General features: G+C 41.4%; 1 protein-coding gene across 7 annotated transcripts in view; it reads right to left on the bottom strand.

The window, feature by feature from the left end:
- LOC149227595 (putative LRR receptor-like serine/threonine-protein kinase At1g56140) overlaps positions 1 to 22,029 on the bottom strand; it is a 174,617-nt gene that overhangs the window by 85,961 nt on the left and 66,627 nt on the right. For 6 of the 7 annotated variants that reach the window (XR_016247807.1, XM_089377827.1, XM_089377822.1 and 3 more), the window contains 3 exons: positions 6,008 to 6,079; positions 5,791 to 5,862; positions 5,609 to 5,680 (listed from right to left, as the gene is read on the bottom strand). Coding sequence is in view for 6 of the 7 variants with exons in the window: in XM_089377827.1 (XP_089233953.1) it covers positions 5,609 to 5,680; positions 5,791 to 5,862; positions 6,008 to 6,079 (216 nt within the window). In the remaining variant the exon portion in view is untranslated. The remainder of the gene's footprint in view (positions 1 to 5,608; positions 5,681 to 5,790; positions 5,863 to 6,007; positions 6,080 to 22,029) is intronic. The other variant, XM_089377823.1, reaches the window with a different exon arrangement.

A 22,029-nucleotide genomic window follows, 5' to 3' on the forward strand; every position in this document is an offset into this window, starting at 1 on the left:
GTGGCTATTTGACCATGGGGAGTAGCATTGTTGAGTCTAAGCCTTCTAACTATGATGAGGTAACAAGCCAACAAGTCTGGAGAGATGCCATGGTGGAAGAGTATGCTTCCACATGAAGAATAATGTTTGGGAGATTGTGTCAACACCTAAGGGGAAGTTAGTGGTGACTTCCACGTGGCCCTAAAAGATCAAGTATGTTGCGGATGGCAACATAGGGAAGTACAAAGCTCAGTTTGTGGCTCGAGTGTTCTCATAGTTAGAGGGAGTCGATTATGAGGAGACCTTCGCTCCAGTTGCTCGGTATACTTCTACTAGGTTAGTGGTCTATGGCAATAGAGATGGAATGTGAGACCCTTCAAATGGATGTGAAGACTGTATTTCTGAATGAGATTATTCGAGAGGAGGTTTACATTGAGCATCCACAAGGCTTTGAGGTGCATGGAAGGTAGTCCCATGTTCGCAGATTGAAGAAGGCACTTTATGGATTGAAGCAAAATCCAAGAGCTTGGTATTATCGGATAGATTATTACTTGCAACAGGTGGGTTTCAAGAAGAGTGATGCAGATCCAAACCTTTATTACATTGTTGTTGGTGAGGATCCTCTCATTCTAGTATTGTATGTGGATGACTTATTTATTAAAGGTATAGAGAGAATCATAGAGTATTGCACGTGATATCTTGCTTTAGAGTTTGAGATGACAGATGTTGGACTAATGCATTACTTCTTGGGATTAGAGATTTGGCAAGAGGATGCACATATCTTTTTGGGACGGGGCAAGTATGCAACAAACATTTTCAAGAGATTTCACATGGAGGACTTGTTACCCACCACTTCGTGGGTGATATCCCTAGGAGAAAAAAATTCTCCAAGATGGTCCTCAACCGATAGCCAACAGCCACCAAATAGCTCGTTGTGTCATTTCTCCACCACCTGAGCCAGCCATGTGGTCCCTCACCCATCTGTGTTGATTGTATGTTTGAAGGTGGGCCTCCCGAACCTAAAGGTATGTTGTCATTTGGTAATTGAATATTGATCTTACTTATCATGGACACTTCTGGGCATGAACTAATGGTGGGATTCGACGTTAAGAGTGGGCTAGGTTTGTCCTTTTGTCCCTTAGACCTCTTTTGGATGGTACCATTAGATCTTAGTCCCATGTGATCTCCTCTACTGACCATTTGGTTTTAGGGTGGTACTACATGAAAAACCTCGATTTTGGTTGCGTGGTCCCGCTCCCTCATCCACATATATCACTCCCCTTCCATTTATTATAACCCCATCCATCATCTTTCACACATGGGTCCACATTTCCTCACTGGGTCCACACAGGGTTAGCCTCCCCTTTACCTTGCCCCCACCCTTGGATCAGGCTTGGAATGACGCCCTGAAGGTTGAAGCAGCTGAAAAGAAAAAGTAGAAGCATATATGGCCACATTCAACTGGAAAATGTACCGTAAGATGCAAAAGATGGTCGAGACAAATATATTTATCACGGGCAAAAGCCAATACATGAGCTCTACCCCATATCCATGGCCATCACCCTAGTTGCATAGGCCCTAGATGAGCTTCCTTTATCTTTCATAAACCCATGATTGTCCCAATCCCTGGTGGGCAATGAACCACCCTACATTAAAGGGGGTACTCACTACTATATATTACACATCATGTTTTTATCCTTTGAGCCCTAAGCAGTTAATCAAAGAAAAATCATAAAAGGAAAAAGGCATATAAATAAGGGTGGAAAAATCAAGGTCGGGGCACCCCATGTACCACGATTTCTCTCTCCTATACATTATATATTCAAGTGTGGGCTTCCCTTTTTCTAGCTACCCTTAGACCTGATATGTAACCCAAGATTACCTCTCTTCATTCGCTATTCCATTCACCTCTTTGTCACATGCCACCACCATTTGAAGGGTGTACCTTAGACATACTATCCCCTTTAAAGGTAGAAATCACCTAATAAGGTAGTTAGTTAACCCCCTTTGGAGCTTCGAGACATTCGCACATGCCAAAGCCCACTATGGAAGGGCATGCTATTATGAAGTGTCCACTTGTTGTCCATGGCTTGTAAGCCATTTTACCTGATTACTTTATGACTTTTTGTGTTGGAAGGCTAGGGGAGACATTGGATCTTATGCAGGATTGCAGATGGCTTCCATTTTGAGTTTGGTCTCCCTATACGGGGTCCTAACTCTCCAGAGGGCTATATTGGCACATGTAGGGTGTGTGTAGAGAGCCATGGGCCTCTATAGCAGTAGAAAGCACTCCATGGATCCCCAAAGATGGTCAGAGATTGCTTGAGATTCACCTATTGGACGAGGAAGATGCATCTGGTTCATCATGCCCAGCCGGCCCCATAGTTGTACCATGCACTTGGAAGATGACCCAGGACTTGTATCCTGATGATTCTCAGCTTCTCTTGGAGAAACATCTTCCGCTGCTTGGAAGAACTTTGATATATCATAGAGAGAGCTAGCCACATTTCCGTGGAAATATTCTTGTTAGAAATATGCGAGACTATATTATCTCGGATTCCATCCAAAATCATCTTCTTCACCTACGCCATTTCCTTCATGTACTCCTTCAACTGATCTGCATCCTGGGGGACTACTACGAGATTGTCCACGTAGGCTTTCAGGCGATATTCATCTAGAAGGAAGGACATCCTAGCCTTCTAGATGACATAGTTGGAGGCTCCCTCCAACCTATCTTGATCTCTAAGCCTAGTTGTGGCCATCTCTAAATCTGATCTAGAAACTCCCTCTTCCTCTGCTCGGTTGTTGCTCTGCTATCCACACTCCCTTCTGGAGTGAGAGAATCTACACTCAGCTACTGTCAATATGCTGTTGAAAAACCAGATTTCTTGGCTAGAAACCCTCTGAGAAAAATTTTGCCTCTGCTATGTGTGCTTTTCTCTTCCATCCGATGCAGATTTCGCTTTTGCAGATTGCTGCAAAGTCTGTGCGTCCAACCAAGGAATCTGCTAAGCTAAAATCTCATTTGTTGCCTCTCCCTCTGACTATTGGAATCACTATCTCGAGCAACTCGACTTTTCTGCAACCCTGCAACTAAAGATCGAATTTTCTACCTGAGCAATTCGGCCTGCCTGTCAATGAACTGCGCCACCTTTAGGAATTTCGCACTGCTGCTCCCTCTGAGTAGTGAAATTATCTCCTCCACTTCTGAGCTTCTCGATTGATCACTCACACTCTGATACCATGTGAAAATTCATCTATCACAACAACTAGAAATTATTTTCCTAATTGTTAATTTATTTGCAGTTTGCTACGACAAATACCAAATAATTCACACTGTGATTTTCACAAATAAATACAGTGGAAGAAAAATAGCATTGGAATCTGAGAAAATCTAGCACACACATAAAATTTACATAGTTTTTTTTGGACAATTGTCCCCGGAAAAACCCAACTTGGGAAAACCAGTGCATTAGTTGAGGGTTTTATTATTATGCAGCAGTGAGAAATTTTGAGTAAAAAAATTTGGATGTCGAAATCTAGCTATATCACAGAGAAAATACTGGCAAAAATACTAGAGGGAAATTTACCCTCACTCTGGGCAATTGCAACATTGGATTTCCTCTTAAAAGCAAGTCATCCAATTGGGTTTATACATGCCCTATGTCAAGCTGAAGCTGCCTGCTCTGCGTGCTTCCTGAAATGATTGTTAGTAAAGTCATCTTGCCCACTGTTGGCTAGGAAAATGCCTCGCCAGAACTCTAGAACCTTTGTCTGGCATCTAGAACTGAAAACGTCTTCCTTCCCAACAAATTGAATTGCCTTCTTGAGGCTCTGCGCAGCTTCCTAAAGAAATTTCGGCCTCTTTGCAAATGCATTGACTGGATCTAGAAAACTTCCCCCAGCCTCACTGGGTCTGCCCCTCATTGTCTTTGCTTCGATCTCTGGCTCTCCGGCAACTGCTGTTGCTCTCTGGAAATTGATCTGCCAAGGAAATTGAACTGCTAAAGTGTATTTTCCATCACCACCTTGATCATTTCTTATATCTTCATGTTGGGACTCCAACGGCCAAGATTAAATCTTAATCGATGGCCTAGATCATTTATGGATTGATCCATGTGAGTTTCCAAATAATTCTCACCTTGACTTAATTAATTATGATTAATTAACTAGTTTTCCTAAGTTTAGAGTTAGGGAACATTAAAAAAATAGGTTAATAATATAATTAAGTCATCTCTAGGTGGAATTTCCATAAACGCTTTTTGGGTTTTGGAGATCTCATGTATTATAACATCTCCACCAAATTTCGTGGCTAGAACACATCCGATGCTACAAAAATTAACAATCGATTCTTCTACTTTCAATTTGGAAAGATCTTTGGACTCCTTTATGACAATGACAACCATCTCAAACTTCTTACGTTGGCTCTTGAGAACTTTTTCCACAATTTTCTGATCTTCAATCATCTCTCCATGAGTCCTTGGCTTATTGACAGCTCCCATCTCTCTAATCATGAACTGATCAATGTTCTATATCTCCTTCATATTCAATGTTTCAAACTCTCTTTAGGGTTTGAAGCTTCACAATATTCCCTTGTCATTACCATGATATGCTAATGCCAAGATATCTCAATCTTGCTTTGCACGAATGCTCACATTATACATCTACTGATTCACTGAATTCTACATCCAAATCTTGGCCTTGTTCTCTTTTTTCCTCATTTTTGCATGTCGATTTGTCTGAGCCTTAGACATGGCCAGCATAGTTTGATTTGGCTCTACGAAGTAATTCTCCATTGCTTCTCAACATTTTTGTAATTGCAAGAAGTTTGTCACTCTCATAGACCAAAACTCATAGTTCTTGCCAATAACAATCTGTCCCATGTATTCCTGAGATTATTTATATAAGCCATTAAAAAATCTTATAATACCAAGGGAAAAATTTCCCCTCTCTTTAATATCCCTGAAATCACACCATTCCTTTCTTTTCCACTCAAAAAAATAAAATAATGTTTAAATAAAACCAAAACCCATTTTACCAATAAGCAAAATTCCTTTTCACCAAATACCAATCACCATATAAACCTATATAAAACGCCTTGTTACCTAAATAAAATATATTTTTGTAAAAGAAATTTTACCCTAAATAGAATCTTTATAAAATAAATATAACGATGCCCTTTATGCTTCAGGGAATAAACAATGTTAGTTTAAAATACCACAAGTTAATATGCACACGGCTCTCTCAAAACTGCAATCTCAACCTCAATCTCAATCTGACCTTCAAACCTTTGGATTTTCTCTTCAGAGAGTCTTAAACCTGCTTCGATAGCTTGTTGAATAGACAAGCAGAGGAAGGACTGAAACCAATTGGAAACACACGGAGTATTGCATGCCTTTCTCATCCTCAAATAAATTTTACAATAAATAAAGAATATTTTTTAATTGTCTAATATTAATCACTTTTAGAATTTTATAAAATGTCTAAAAATATCATTTAGAAAAAAGAAAAAAAACTGTTTAACTACTTCAATTAAGAGGAAACATTATACTTTAAGAGTTGTCATAATCATAATGATCCAAGACATCCCATAATCTTAGAATCTATAAAACAATAAACAACGACTTACAAGTATTGCAACCCACTAATTTCTCCAATGAATGAAGGAATTTCACCAGAAATCTGGTTGTTTCTCAGCACTCTGCACTAAAACATAATGTCATAAATCTTATTATGCGGAAGGCAAATAGCAAAGTCAAATCATTTGCATTAAGTTCAGGTCTATAAATTCAAAAAAGTTATTTCACTTACAGTTGAGTCAAATTCTTTAAGTTCTTTAAGAATGATAGTGAAGAGATGCCCGCAGTTATTTCACCTATTCTCCTGTAAGCATGAATACCATAAGTATGCCAACAAACACAGTAGTCTAAAATCAATTTATGATAGAATTTACTTCACACTTACAATTCCATTTCAAGTTAAAAAAGAAATAGCATAAATGCCATCGGAAATGTAAACAAATACATACAGGGTTCTCAAAGACGTTAAGTTGGAAAAGCTTGACGGAATTGGACCTTCGAGAGCATTCCCCTGTAGCATCCTGCATCACCAATTGATTCAACATGTAGAAGAATGTGAAACATAGAATGGACGAATTTGTGAATCAAATGTATCGGTACATAACAATGTATCGCTTTAAAAGTTTTATATATTTTTAATTTGGATAGCCTCTTACATTTTGAGAATTTTATTGACATCAGACTTCACAACAAATAAAAGGAACCAATGTTGCAGGAAGCGCCTACCTGTCCCCTTTATGTGAAATTGTGTTACAACTGCAGAAAAGTTAGGTGGAAACAAAAGTAACAATCACAAGCTAATAACTAAAGATTGTAAAAGAGATTAGAATTCAATTTCTCTCAATATCTCAACATGCATAAGTGGAATTCTACTGAAGTCAACTGACACCTACTCTTAGTTAACCAGAGAATCAACATGCAATCATCAGTCAACTATTCCATGGCCATGCATGACTCTATTCTAGTGAAGAGAAGTAAAACTCATGCATGCATGACTCCACTCAACTAGTCTGACTGAAGTACAACTAAGGGTAACTAAATAGGGAAAATACATAGAGATGTTATACACCAATACCCCACTGAAGCTTAACTAAGGTGAAAATAAAGTGGGTCCCAGCAATATGTAGCCATGTTAGGTACCCAACATACAATGCACCTAGTAAGAAAAAAATAATAGGAAAGAGGGAAAACCTAGGGGAACAAAACCCCCCCTCAAATGCTACTGAGACAACTGCTAGGCAATTATTGTAGCCTTCACACCAAGATCTCTCAATGCTACAAATCATTGTTCTATGAAGGGCTTGGCAAAGATATCTGATATTTGTTAGGTGGAGGAAAAATAATGCAAAATAATGATACCATCATGGATCAGGCTTCAAAGGAAGTGCATGTGACCTTCAATGTGTTTAGTACGCCATCACTGGACTGTATCTTTGCGAAATTTTAAAATACTTTGGTTCTCACACCATATGACCATTAGGCGATGGAACTGTCTGCCAAACTCTGTCAGAAAGTGTCGCATCCAGACAACCTATGTGGTTGCATTCGTTGCACCCCTGTACTCTGCCTCGGTTGAACATAAAGCAATTGCTGATTGCTTTTTACTTGACCGACAGATAGGCCCTAATCCAAGGCTTAAAACATAGCTTGAAGTGGACTTGCGATCTGTGCCATTGCCTACACAATCTGAATTTGCATACCCAGTTATATCTAACGAGTATCTTGTTGCATATTGGATACCATAATTTGTGGTCCCCTTAACATATCGAAGAATCCTCTTGGCTGCTTTCCAATGGAGCTCATGCGGCTCCTGCATGTACCTGGATACTACTCTAATGGCATAAGAGATGTCTAGTCATAAGCAAGTGAGGTACAAAAGACTACCCACCAACTTCCTATAAAGTGTACAATTTACCAATAGTGTTGTACTTCCATTTTCTAGCTTAATTTCAGATAAGAAAGGTGTGATTGTTGGCTTGCAGTCAGTCATCTTGAATCTAGCAAGTAGATCCCATGCATACTTTGACTAAACCAATGTGATTCCTGAATTAGACTGACTAATCTCAAGACCAAGAAAGTAGTTGAGAAGCCCCATGTCAGTCATGGAGAACTTGTCATGTAGAGCAGACTTGACAGCAACAATTGTTGAGGGTGAACTACCTATGATAAGTAAGTTATCTACATATAATACTATCAACAATAATGAATCAAATTGCCTCAACATATAAACATTTGGATCAAAATTACAGCGTTGGAAACCCTGAGAGAGAAGGTAGGAGTCCATCTTCGTGTACCATGCACAAGGTGCCTGTTTGAGGCCATACAAAGATTGCTCCAGTCTGCACACTAATGATGAGTATCGAACATATCCTTTCTGTTTCTCCATATAAATCTCTTCATTAAGATCACCATGAAGAAATGCGTTCCTCACATCCATGTGGTGAACCTCCCACTTCTTTGTTGCTGCAATTGCAAGAGCCATCCTAATGGAGTCCATTTTTTCCACCGGTGCAAATGTATCATCATAATCAATCCCATGTACATGCGAAAACCTTTGGCTACCAGCCTGGATTTAGATTTGTTGATCATTCCATTTGCTGCTCTTTTGGTTTTGTACATCCATTTAATAGGACAAGCTTTCAACCTGTTGTAAGTGGAACCAAATCCCATGTGTGGCATGAAATGAGCGAATTGTATTCCTCATTCATTGTTGCTTCCTAGTTGGGATTTCCTTCAGCCTCCTCATAAGATTGAGGATTAGAAGCTAATACCATGAAGCAGTTCATGGGCATGCATGGTTCCGTAGCTGTAAGTGCATGCAGAGATTTTCTACTTGAGATCTCGTGGCAAGATCATTTAAGAGATCACACATGAGGTGCCACTTATGTGCTGAAGGTGGTGGGGAATTTGAATCTTCTATGACCCACTCATTAGGTTCAGAATTTTGATCTAAAATGCATGAAGAATCATCATCTTGAAGACCGACATCTTGTGTTCATTTTCGATCGCTTGGTAGGTACTCCAAGCCCTAGGGTTTGGAGGTTGGAGCACCACAAAAGTCACTTGTGGGCTTGGAACCCAAGGTTGGGTTTTGCACCCATTGATGTTTGGGCTAAAACCATGGAGAATTAGGACATGTGATGGATGGAGATGATAAAGGACGTTGAGGAGAATCCATCGAAAATCATCGAATTTTGAGTTGTCTACGATGAGTTATGAATTTTTGAAGGTAATGATTGATTTTTGGCTAAGTTGCACGAAACGCCGAAACGTTTCGGAGTTTTTGAAACGGGTACGTTTAGAAACATCACCTCCAACTGGAAACATTGGCCGAAACGTTATCCAAAACGTCAAATATGTATATATATATATATATATATATATATATATATATAAGTGAATAACACATTATCTTGCAAGAAAAAAGGGAATAAGACCCATAGATGATATTTTAGAAGGAAAAAAATAATAATTTTCATATATGATTACATGATGGTCAAGTTTCGGTCAAGTTTCGACCAAGTTTTGGAGTTTCAGGTACGGGTACGGCCCGAAACGTCGAGTTCCTAGAAGTTTCGCGCAACATAGATTTTTGGGCATACAAGTCATGTAGGCTTGAGGTAGAAATGTCCAAAAGACATGTCTCTTTGTGAATTTGTTGGAGCCCTCTTGTTTAGTATAAATAAGAGGTGATGAGATTGACTTTAGATGTCCATCTTATGCAACATAAGGCAGCATTGAGGCAAGGGAGCAACTCGCACTTGGAGAAGGCTATCCTTAGATTGGCTGCAGGCTAGGAGGCACTGAGCGAAGGAGGAAAAGGATTGATTTGAAGCCTTTTCATGATTGTTTTGAGGGCAGGACTATCCTATAGCAAGGTCGAGAGGAGAGGGTTGTTTTGGAGGATGGTTTGGGTATCTTTTGGTGTGGTTTTCCTCCAGTGAAGAAGCCCCATCCTTTGGAGGCAACTCTGAATAGGCCATAGGCTTTGTTTGTGACTGGGACAGAGGGTCGAGAGGCTATTCTGTGGATCAAAATAGGCCACAAGCATTAAATCCAAGCACAGGTGGCAGCTTGGGCTTATTGAGGGCTAGTTTGTGCCCAGAACAACAGCGTGTGGGCAGGGAAGACTTGTGGAGGAAGATCGCAGTAGGAGAAGGAGTTATGAGGTGGAAAAGAGGGGTTGACGTGGTGCTATAGGAAGCCCTAACCAAATCACAGTGACTAAAGCAGTACAACACCAGACCAGAGGTATGTTTACCATTGTTTTCTCCTTATGGTGGGTCAAGTATTGACCAGGTTGGATAAGATTTGGGTAACTTGTGGAAGCCAAATGTTGATTTCTGGTAACATCTGATGTGCTCTAAGTCTCAAACTTTGCAGGGCGGCTTGGGCACATGTATTCTAAAGAACCCAGAAATTGTTTTGGGAAATTGCACCCGGAGACAATTTTATTAAAATAATTAATTATTTTTAATGGGTCCCAATAATTAATGGGTATTAATCTAACTGTGGGTGTAACTTCTAGAAGAAGACGAGGATCAAGCATAAATGATCTTGGCCATTGATTAGCTTCTAATCTGGGCCGTTGAATGTCAACGGGAAGATAATTTAAAGAGGCTTGAAGGTCATTTGGAACAAACACAAAGAGTTGATCAGTCAGATCGAATTGTTGAAGCTAGAGGCAGCGCAATGATTTCATAGTGATCACGTAGAGAGGGGCAGAGAGAGTTTTGGCTGAAGGATCTTCTTCGGAGCCAAAAATACTCAGCAGAGAGACATAGAGACACACAAAGGAGGCAGCGTTGTTGGCAGAGAGGGTGACACAGAGCTAGGAAGGGCTCACGCAGGACCCACGCAGAGCAACGTAGAAGCCTTCCATGCAAAGGTCTGAAATTTGTTGAGGAGGCTGACGTTCTAAGCCGGGAGGGTTGACGTCAGCTCCTGAGAGCAAATCAATTCCCAACAGAGGTGACGCAGTGCCTCAGAGGCTGTCACAAGCCCAAGCAGGGGCAGTGCAGAAGTAGTTAGGGAACTCGTTGGTTCAGCTGCTGGATCAGCCGAGACTTGCAGTGTAGAGTGAGGTAATTTGACTAATTTCTTCTGCCGAGTGATATTCTCTGTACTGGATTGCCAGCAAGGCATCCAAAGGTTGTATTCAGAAATAACTTCTACTTAATAATAAAAACCCTCAAATTTGTTGCACCAGTTTTCCCGCATTGGGTTTTCCTGGGATGTTTGTCCAAAATCAATTGTGCCATTTGTCTTGTATCTCTCTATTGTTCAGTTTCTTGTTTCGACATACTATTTTAAATGGTGTAGGCTGCAGTGTATGTATTTCAATGTTTGTCGTAGGAAACTGCAAATAACTTGTTCATGTAAATCTAACAAGTAGGAGAAATATCATCAGTTGTTGTAGTAGGGATTCTAGTTTAAGGAATTTTCATATGGTATCAGAGCAGTGCAGGGGAAGCAAGAAGAATAGTGCCAGAGAACCCAGTGTTGAGCAAAGAAGGAGATCGAATAAGCTGCAGGAGGCAGTGGTTGGAATCCCCAGAGGGTTTGCGCAGTCCAACCCAGGAGGGCTGAATTTTCGAGGAAAGTCTCTCTCTCAGTGAGTCGACAGATAGGAAGGGCTTCTAGATCAAAATCTTGTCGTGGCAGAGGGAGCAACGCCAAGCCTCAGCATGAGGAAGAGCTGGTGGGACGTTGTTTTTTTAGCAGGAAGATTGTTGGGTTGAAAAACATCAGAAGAGAAAGGAGAAGCACAGTGAGGGAATTCTTTCCTTAGTAGACTTCCCACTAAGAAGTCCATTTTATTATTGGCTGAGCAGCAACAGTAAGAAACAGAGAGGAGTAGTTCGACATTTTCGTGGCAGAGATGGCAACCAGTGGGCTGAGAGATCAAGGGAGGTTGGACGGAGCATCCAACTATGTCATCTGGAAGGCAAGGTTTTCATTCCTTCTAGATGAGCATTCTCTCAAGACCTATGTCGACAACGTGGTGGTTGTGCCTACAGATCTAGATTTGCTGAAGAAGTACCAGGCAAAAATGGTAGAGGCTAAGAGGATGATCCTTGATGGAGTAAAGGATCACATGGTTTGTCACGTCGCTAGAAGAGGGACTGTTAAGGAGATGTGTGATGCTTTGGCAACGTTGTATCAAGGATCTTCCGAGCAACGGAAGATATACTTAGAGCAGAAACTGAGATCTGCGCAGATGCAGAAGGGGGAGCCCATAGATTCGTTCCTCGCGAAGCTTCAGGAGACCCGGGATGAGTTAGCAGATGTGGGGTCTATACCTCAAGGTTCCTAGATGGTGAGATTGGCCCTAAACACAGTCTCAGAAGGGTGGCAAGTCTTTGTCCAAAGCATCCTAAGCAGGGTAGCTTTGCCAGACTGGGATAGTATGTGGGTAGCTCTCAAGCAGGAAGAGATGAGGAGATATCTAGTCAAGTGCAAGCTTGACGGAAGCAGCAGTAGTGGGTTGAAGCCCAAGGAGGAGGATGAGAATGCAGCCCTTGCATCCAAGGGGCAACAGGAGCATCGGACACGAAAGAAGGACGTCCTGAAGATCAAATGCTTCAGATGTGGTGAAATAGGTCACTATGAAACATAGTGTCTTCTCAAGAAGAAGGACAAAGATGAGAAGCACGATTTGAAGGCTGCACCCAGATCGAGGAGGAGTTTCCCATGACAGCCGAGATATCTCCAGGAGGGAGGTGGGCTGATTTGGAGCAGTAGTTTGAAAGAGCTACAGATGGGTAGGATCCTTGAGGAGTCCACCTCTCGGATCAATACCTTGCTACAGGAGCCTAGATTAGTAGTAGCAAGATGGACTAAGTGTCAGATGGTGCAGAGGAGTGTTGGAGCGACAAATGCAGTGGCTAGAACACCAATTCTGAGCAACATAGTGTAGAGTTCCAAAAGTGCAGGGAGGCACAGTGCAGTAGCAATAGCAACGCAGTGGCTTTAGAGGGATAGCGTAGGACTAGCAGCAGTCAAATATTCAACATCGAGATGCATCTATGATGAACACTTGTTCAGTAATTTGTGATGTTTTTTCATTGTTGATGCAGTAGTAGCAACAGTTTGTAGTACAGGTGTAGTTGGCAGTGTCATTACCAACAACAACATGGATGCAAAAATTCAGAGGGAGTTGTAGTATGCATGCAGCGTTGACAGTGGTGGTCTCAACAGTAGTACAGTTGCAGCAACAACATAGTAGTTGGTGGACAGCACATCAGACATCAGAAGTGCAGAGGATGATGATATTAAGTCAGGGTGATGCTTCAGTGGGAGGCATTGCTAGAGCACATTCCTCGCTAAGAGGGAGTGTTGATTTTTGGTAGCATCAGATGTGCTCTAAGTCTCAAATTTTGCAGGGAGGCTTGGGCACATGTATTCCAAAGAACCCAGAAAGCGTTTTGGGAAATTCCACCCAGAGACAATTTTATTAAAATAATTAATTATTTTTAATGGGTCCCTAAGTCTAAACTTAGGAAATTAAAATAATTAATGGGTATTAATCTAACTGTGGGTGTAACTTCTAGACGAAGATGAGGATCAAGAATAAATGATCTTGGCCATTGATTAGCCTGTAATATGGGTCGTTGAATGTCAACGAGAAGATTATTTAAGGAGGCATGAGGGTCATTTAGAACAAACAAAAAGAGTTGATCAATGAGATCAAATTGCTGAAGCTAGAGGCAACGCAGTGATTTCATAGTGATCACGCAGAGAGGGGCAGAGAGAGTTTTGGTTGGAGGATCTTCTCCGGAGCCAAGAATACTCAGCAAAGAGGCAGAGAGACACGCAGAGGAGGCAGCGCAGTTGGTAGAGAGGGTGACGCAGAGCCAGGAAGGGCTCGCGTAGGACCTACGCAGAGCAACGCAAAAGCCTTCCACGCAGAGGTCTGAAATTTGCTAAGGAGGCTAACGTTTTGAGTCAGGAGAGCTGGAGTCAACTCTTGAGAGCAAATCGATTCCCAGTAGAGGTCATGCAGTGCCTTAGAGGCTGACGCAAGCCCACGCGGGGGCAGCGCAGAAGTAGCCGGGGAACTCGTTGGTTCAGCGGCAGGATCAGCCGGGTCTTGCAGTGTAGAGTGAGGTAATCTCACTAATTTCTTCTGCCGAGTGATATTCTCTGTACTGGATTGCCAGCAAGGCATCCAGAGGTTGTATTCAGAAATAACTTATGTTTAATAATAAAAACCCTCAAATCTGATGCACCGATTTCCCCGCATTGAGTTTTTTAGGGGATGTTTGTCCAAAAACCACTGTGTCATTTGTGTTGTATCTCTCTATTATTCTGTTTCTTGTTTCGGCATATTATTTTAAATGGTGTAGGCTGCAATGTATGTATTTCAATGTTTTCCGTAGGAAACTGCAAATAACTTGTTCATGTAAATCTAACAAGTAGGATAAATATCATCAGTCGCTGCAGTAGGGATTCCGGTTTAAGGAATTTTCGCACCAAACTGGATGGGCATACTTGGTGGTTAGATGCCCTAACCAGTGGGTAGATTCTACAATGAAGTTTCAGTAGTTGCATTGGGCACCTTTGGATAGTTGGAGGGCAGCGTGTAGATGTCCAAAGTAGCCCTAGAGAAGCAAACAAGGACTTTGGACTGTTGCGTGATTGGGTGAAGTATCGAGCCTAATTTGTAGCTCTTTGATGGACGAAGGAAGCTATTAAGAAGGCAACTTAATGCTCAGGTATTGGTTAGCCTAGAGGAGTAGATTAGGTCAGCCCGTGTTAATTGTAGCAGAAGTGACTTGCAACAGCGATAGGTGGCAGCCATTCTGGAGTCCCAATGCATTGTTTCTTGATGGACTAAGGGGTAGCTAGATAGCAGATCGGAAGCGAAGGACCGGCAAGACAATATATGACATAGAAGTTGTGATTGTGCACTAAAGTAGCGAGATTGTCATTGTATCTTGTAATCTTGTACTTGTGGATATTTGAGGGCCATTATCCCTTGTACGGGAGCCCTAGACTGTTGTATTATATGTTGATAATATAATGAAGTTGGCTTACATATATTATTGTTATTGTTCTTATTGTGCACGTGATTGATTTACTGTGTTATATTGTTTCGCTGTGCTAAGATGGTTTTATTGAGATTATTTGTTTTGGTAGCTTCATAGATTTAAGATTCTATCCTAGACACCAAGGTTGTGGAAATTCAACATGGTTTCAGAGCGTGTCTGAGCTACTTTGGGAGGCAGTGAATCAAAGAGTGCACAAGCAAAGTACATCTTAAGAGGGAGTTGGTCACATTATAGGTGAAGGGCTCACTACAATGTTGAAGTTGCAGGTTGGTCTCCGATATGAGGACAGGTTGGAAGGGTTTTCCAACTATAGTCCTTGGAAGGAAAGGATCAAGTTGGTATTGCAGGTCAACAATATCTAGGAGTTTGCCGAAAAAGAGATCAAGAATCCAACCGACCCTAAGGAGTTGGAAGTGTACGAGGAATCGGATATGAAGGTGAGATTGATCATCCTAGATGGTATGAAGGATCCCCTAATACCTCATTTATCCAGGAAGAACACTGCACATGAGATGTGGATGGCTCTTCAGAATTTGTTCCAAAATAAGAACGACAATTGGGTACTGATATTGGAGGATAAGTTGAAGTCCACCAAGATGATACAGGGTGAAGGAGTGACTCTATATCTGACGAGGTTGTCTCAAGTCAAAGATGAGCTTGCTGTCGTCGGTGTGACTATTTCAGATTCTGATATGGTAAGTATTGCTTTGAAAGGGTTCACTGAGGAATGGAAGCTCTTCATCAAGGGGATTGTTGCCAGACTGGAATAGGTTGTGGGACAATTTCATTCAGGAAGATTTGCGAGACGAGGATCTTCATCTAAAGAAGAGGGCTTCAGATGATGATGTGGCACTTACAACACGAATGAGGGTAAGCAAAAGAAGGACTTGAGGAAAATCAAGTGTTTCAACTATGGTGAGATGGGTCATTTTTCGTCAAGATGTCCGATGAAGAAGAAGATGGGAGATGATGAGAAAAAAAAGGGACGCAGGTCATCGGTGTTGTCATTTCTGCTAAGATAGATTGTCTCACCAGGAGGTTGAAGGAAGAGGACTTTGCTATGATCTCTCATTTCTCGCAGGGTACCATCGATGAGGATGGATGGTACGTGGACAGTGGTGCATTGAAACATATGACAGGGTCATAAGAGGTATTTGAGTCTCTAGCTGAGTAGGACTCAAAGTTGCACATGGTGTTGAGCAACAAGAGTCAGAAGGAAATCTGAGGATCGGGAGTTGTGCCATTCAAGATGGAGTCAGGACGAGTGATGCGGGTCCAGGATGTATTTTTTGTACCAGGACTCAGATATAGCGTGATATCTATCTCAATGATAGAGAAGAAGGGGTTTGAGGTCTTATTCCAAGACGGGAAGGCAAGAATTAGGCCCAGAGGATCTATCTTCGCAGGTATTGTGATTGGAGTTAGAGAGCATGGTCTATACAGGTTAACGAAAAAGCCTATGGATAGTGAAAAGAAGAAGCAAAAGGACCAGGTACAGGTTCTAGAGAAGTAGTTGTAGGTGCAGGCTTTAGAGGGGCAAGTACAATTTCCATAGAAGAAGGTCCACATTCCAAAGGCTCAGAGGGGTTCGAGTTCTAGAGGGAGTTTGCAGGTTCAGAGGGAGACTTTATACCCCAAGAAGAGCACGTGGTCAGTGGGGAGAAAAGGTTCTTCTACAACTGCCAAGAAGGAATCATGGAGGGATTGGAAAATGATATAGGAAAAGAACAAGAAGCAGGAAGCTTCCAGTGATAGCGACACTTCCGAGAGAGGTCTAGTTCATGCTATAGGGATTTCTATAGTTATGAGCACCAAGAGTTGGGTGAGTGTTGCGAGTAGTGACGATGATGATGAGCTACTTCCTAGTCTTGGAAGTACCTCCCTCGCTAAGAGGAAGTGTTTATTTTTGATAGCTTGGGAGGTACTCCAAGCCCTAGGGTTCGAGTTTGGGAGGTTGGAGCATCACAAAAGTCACTTGTGGCCTTGGAACCCAAGGTTGGGGTTTTGCACCAATTGATGTTTGGGCCAAAAGCATGGCGCATTTTGGACATGTGATGGATGGAGATGATAAAGGACGTTGAGAAGAATCCAGCGTAGTGAAAATCATCGAATTTTGAGTTGTCTACAATGAGTTATGAATTTTTTAAGGTAATGATTGATTTTTGGGCATACGAGTCATGTAGGCTTGAGGTAGAAATGTCCAAAAGACATGTCACTTTGTGAATTCCTTGGAGCCCTCTTGTTTAGTATAAATAAGAGGTGATGAGATTCATTTTAGACATCCATCTTGTGCAACATAAGGCATCGTTGACGCAAGGGAGCAACTTGCACTTGGAGAAGGCTATCCTTAGATTGTCCGTAGGCTAGGAGGCATTGAGCAAAGGAGAAAAATACTTGGTTTGAAGCCTTTTCATGACTGGTTTGAGGGCAGGACTATCCTATAGTAGGGTCGAGAGGAGGGATGTTTTGGAGGATGGTTTGGGTATCTTTCGGTGTGGTTTTCCTCCAATAAACAAGTTGCAGACTTTGGAGACTATTGTGAATAGGCCGCAAGGCTTGTTTGTGACTAGGACAGGGGGTCGAGAAGTTGTTCTATGGAATAGAATAGGCCATAGGCCTTTAATCCTAGCAAAGGTGGCAGTGTGGCCTTATTGAGGGTTGGTTTGTGCTCAGAACAACAATGTGTGGGCAGGGAAGACTTGTGGAGGAAGGCCACAACTGGAGGAGTTGTGAGGTGGAAAAGAGGGGCTAACATGGAGCTATAGGAAGCCCTAACTAGATCACGGTGACTATAGCAATACAACACCACACCAGAGGTATGTTTACCATTCTTTTTGCCTTATGTTGGGTCACGTATTGACCAAGTTGGATCAAATTTGGGCAACCTGTGGAAGCCAAAGAGGAGAGGCATACTTGGTGGTTAGATGCCCTAACCAATGGGAATATTCTACAGTGAAGTTTCAGTAGTTGCATTAGGGATCTTTGGATTGTTGGAGGGTAGCGTGTAGATGTCCAAAGTAGCCCTAAAGCAACAAACAAGAAGGAGTTTGGACTGTTGCATGATTCGGTGAAGTATTGAGCCTAATGTGTAGCTCTTTGATGGATGAAGGAAGCTACTAAGAAGGAAGATTGATGCTCAAGTATTGGCCAGCCTAGAGGAGCAGATTGGATCAGCCCGTGTTCATTATAACAGAGGTGACTTGGAGTAGTGATAGGTGGAAGCCCTCCTAGAGTCTCTATGTGTTGTTTCTTGATCGACTAAAGGGCAGCTAGAGAGTAGATCAGAAGCGAAGGACCAACAGGACAAGATACGACATAGAGGTTGTGATTGTGCACTAGAGCAGCAAGATTGTCATTGTATCTTGTAATCTTCTACTTGTAGATATTTGGGGGAAATTATCCCTTGTACAGGAGCCCTAAACTGTTGTATTATATGTTGATAATATAACAAAGTTGGGTTACATATATTGTTCTTATTATGCACGTAACTGATTTACTGCGTTATATTGTTCCATTGTGATAAGTAGCTTTGTTGAGATTCTTGTTTTTGGTAGCGTCATAGATTTAAGATTCTATCCTAGACACCAAGATTGTGGAAATTCAACATTTGGAAGTGGCGGAGGTTGTGCAACAAGGTCCTCTGGAGTTGCATGTAGAGAATCTTCTTCAAACTTTACATTCCTCTCAAAAAGAGTTGTTCTATGGAAATATCTAGCAACTTGTACCCTTTGACTCCATATGAATATCCAACGAACATGAACCCCTTCCTCTGTGTCTCTAAAGTCTTTTGCTTCTCCAATGGAATTCAACCCATGTTTGCAATCCAAAGATATGGAAATGGGTGACTTTCAGTTTCTTACCGCATCAAGCCTCATAAGGAGTTTCCTCCTTCACAGATTTTTGTGGTACTCTATTTTGGATGTAAGCAGCACAGTTGATTGGTTCAGCCCATAACTTTGAAGGTAATGACCTTGCACGCAACATGTAGTTGGCCATTTATTTTAGTGTCTTGTTCTTCCTTTTTGCCTCGTCATTTTGCTACAGAGTGTATGACATTGTGTGTTGTAACTGAATAGTTACATCTTAACAAATCCTTTCCATGTGTTTGTTCACATATTTGCTGAATTTTCTACAAGATGTACAATAGATACAATTTTTTTTGCAAATAATTACTTCCTAATGAATTTTCACATAGTATTTTATGCCACTACTATCATTGAACAATTACAATTCAATAAATTTCAATAGTAAAGATCATAGAAAGACATCCATGCACAATAGAGACAATAATTTTAACTCGGGAAACCTGACCTTAGGAGAAAACTCAACTTTTCTTTAGAAAAAATTATTCTTCGGCAAGGTTTACAAATTAGCAATTTGCCTAGAAATCTTTACCAATATACAAGTCCAAATATCAGTCAAACATGGTCAAAAAACAACTAGTCAATGTTGATCAAACTAGCCAAAATACACAGAGGTCAACGTTGGCCAAACAATCAAACTTTAGCCTACGGTCAAGTTCAGCCTTGTGGTCAATGACATGTAGTCAACTTGGTCAAATTTGTATTGTGGTCAACCCTTCAACCTGGTCAACGGTCAAACATATTCACATGTGTGACTCCAATACTTGGTCAAAACAATTTAGTCAACTTCAAACAACCTCAGCTTCCTCACACCTGCGGATGCCCAAGAGAGATAAGATGATGATGAGAGAGAAGATGAATTGCTCTTGCTTGGTGGTAAAAATTAGATGTCACATAATCTTATTTATACTTGTCGAATGGGGTAAAATAATCCAAGGGACACACCCTTTCATTTGCTGGGCCAACTTGTCACCCCAAAAATAAATTTTTATTTTAATTTTTTCTAAAACAACTTGGAGACCCCTTTTTCCATGTGGGAATACCTCCCAATGCTACAAAAAATCAACACTCCCTCTTAGTGAGGGAGGTATTTTCCTTAGCTGCGAAAAGATTTCCTCTTAGCTAAAAATTTGTCCTCCACAAGAAAATTTCATGAACTTTCTATGTTAATGTAGTGTCTCCTCACATGCAAGTCTATATACATACATCACTCCATCCTAGAATAGGCAATGTGAGTAACCTGGTCCGTTTGCCCCTGGCCAAATCAACATGGCTTCTCAAGTAAATATATCCAACTCCCCTGGTCAGATCAACATGACCCAGTCAAATCAGCATGGCTTCTCAGTTGAAGGTATGCCCCTAGGGCATTTAACCCTAGCCAAATCAACATTGCCCAACCAAATCAGCATGACTACTCAAGTGAATGTATCCATCTCCCCTAGTCAAATCATCATGACCCAGCGAAATTAGCATGGCTTCTCAAGATATGGTTTGCCTGATCCTGCAAAGACATCAACACTCCCTACTAACGAGGGAGACATCTGCATCACACCAAGATTGTCGATGAAGTATACAAACTTTGATTTAGACAAAGTCTTGGTGAGAATGCCTGCAATTTTCTTGTCTATGGATATGTATTGGATATTCACCGCTCCCTTCTGCACCATGTCTCGGATGAAGTGATATTTGATCTTAATATGCTTCGACCTGTAATGAAAAATTAGATTCTATGAAAGATTAACACAACTTTGATTATTACAAAATATCAAGGTCGTCTCTAGCTCGTGATCAAATAGTCTTGCAAGTTTCTTTTGAAGCCACACTGATTCCTGACTTACAGAACTAACTGCGATATACTCCACCTCTGTTGCACTGAGTGTGATAGAAGTCTACTTCCTACTAAACTAGGATATCATAGCCAATCCCAAGATGAAGCAGCACCCAATCCCAAGATGAAGCAGCACCCCAAGGTGCTCCTTCTTCTTTTGCACTCCCAACCCAATCTGAATCTATATATCCCTACGGCCTCACTTCACCCCTAAGACATATCTCAAACCATATCCAACTGTACCACATAAGTACCTCAACACATGCTTTGCTACAACCCAATGTACCTACTTTGGCTTAACCATATACTAGTTCAGTGTGTTTACAACAAAGAAAATAGCATGTTGAGCGTTAGCCAGGTACATCAAGGATCCGATCAATTGCTTGTACATCGTGGGATCCACCAAATCTGAATTTGAAGCGGAATCACTCAGCTTGTTTTGTTTTGTCACCAAAGGTGTAGTCATTGACCTGTATTCCATCATGTCGAATCTCCTCAAAATCTGAACAATTTACTTCCCTTGTCTGAGGAAGATCTCATCAGGGATCTACCACACGTGTAATCCCAAGAAATAGTGCATCAGGCCAAGATCCTTCATCTTAAACTGCAACGCCAACTACCTCTTGCACCCAATAATGAGCCTCCTTGCCCAAGTGAGGAACAAATCATCCACATACAACACCAAGGTCAAAGGATCGCCATCAACAATCATGAAGTAAAGGTCAAGATTCACAACACTCTTGGTGAAACACAAGCTCATCAAGTATCCATCAATCTTGGAATACCATGCAGTAGGTTCCTGCTTGAGTTTGTACAAAGCCTTCTTCTATCTGCAAACATGGGATTCCTTCCCCTGTACCTCAAAGCTTTGAGGTTGTTCTATATACACTTCCTCCTCAATCACACCATTGAGGAATGCGGCCTTTACATCCATTTGATGTATCTTCCAATCCATAACTGAAGTAAGAGAAACAACAGTTCTAATGTAAGTATACCTAGCGACTATAGCAAACGTTTCGTCATAGTCCAGTCCCTCTTTCCGAGAGAAACCTCTCACCACAAACCTAGCTGTGTACTTCTCAATGTTGCCATCTATTGCATGCTTTATCTTATAAATACACTTGGAAATCACCACTGACTTCCCCTCTAGTCTCGGAACTATCTCCCACACATCATTCTTCATGATGGACTAATACTCCTCCATCATAGCATCCTTCCAAATTTGATGTCCTGCTTCCTTCTCATAACTGGAAGGCCTGAAATCTACGATGTTTCTCATCAATGTTGTATAGCTCAAGAACCTTTGTCGTCCTTTACTCTCTTTGAAAGTACCTCTGGGAGTTGCATGCTTCTTTGCATCCTGCAACGTGTCAGAAAGCCACGCTGGCCTCTTCTCAGTCCCTATAACATCTCACGATGGGTCCATTGCCTTTGTTGCTTCTACTGACTCCTCTTGATCATTTTAAGGATGAACAACTGGAATAGTACATGTACCTACATCCTTCAGAGGCCCTTGCTCCTCATTATTGGTTTACATGTGGGACTCTATAGACCTTTTGGCTCCTAAAGGCTACTTCCTCATCAAAAGTAACACCTCGACTAACCTCAATCTAACGTTGTCCTAGAATGTAGACTTTGTCGGCTTCGAAGTCTAATTGTATCCCACAAAATTGCCCTTATTACTAGAAGGTTCCAACTTCTTCCTTTTCTCCTTGGGCAAGTGAACA

The sequence above is a fragment of the Pinus tabuliformis genome, chromosome J (assembly GCF_031772625.1).
Source record: "Pinus tabuliformis cultivar Carrire ecotype Pingquan chromosome J, CPIR1, whole genome shotgun sequence".
Classification (NCBI taxonomy): Eukaryota; Viridiplantae; Streptophyta; class Pinopsida; order Pinales; family Pinaceae; genus Pinus; species Pinus tabuliformis.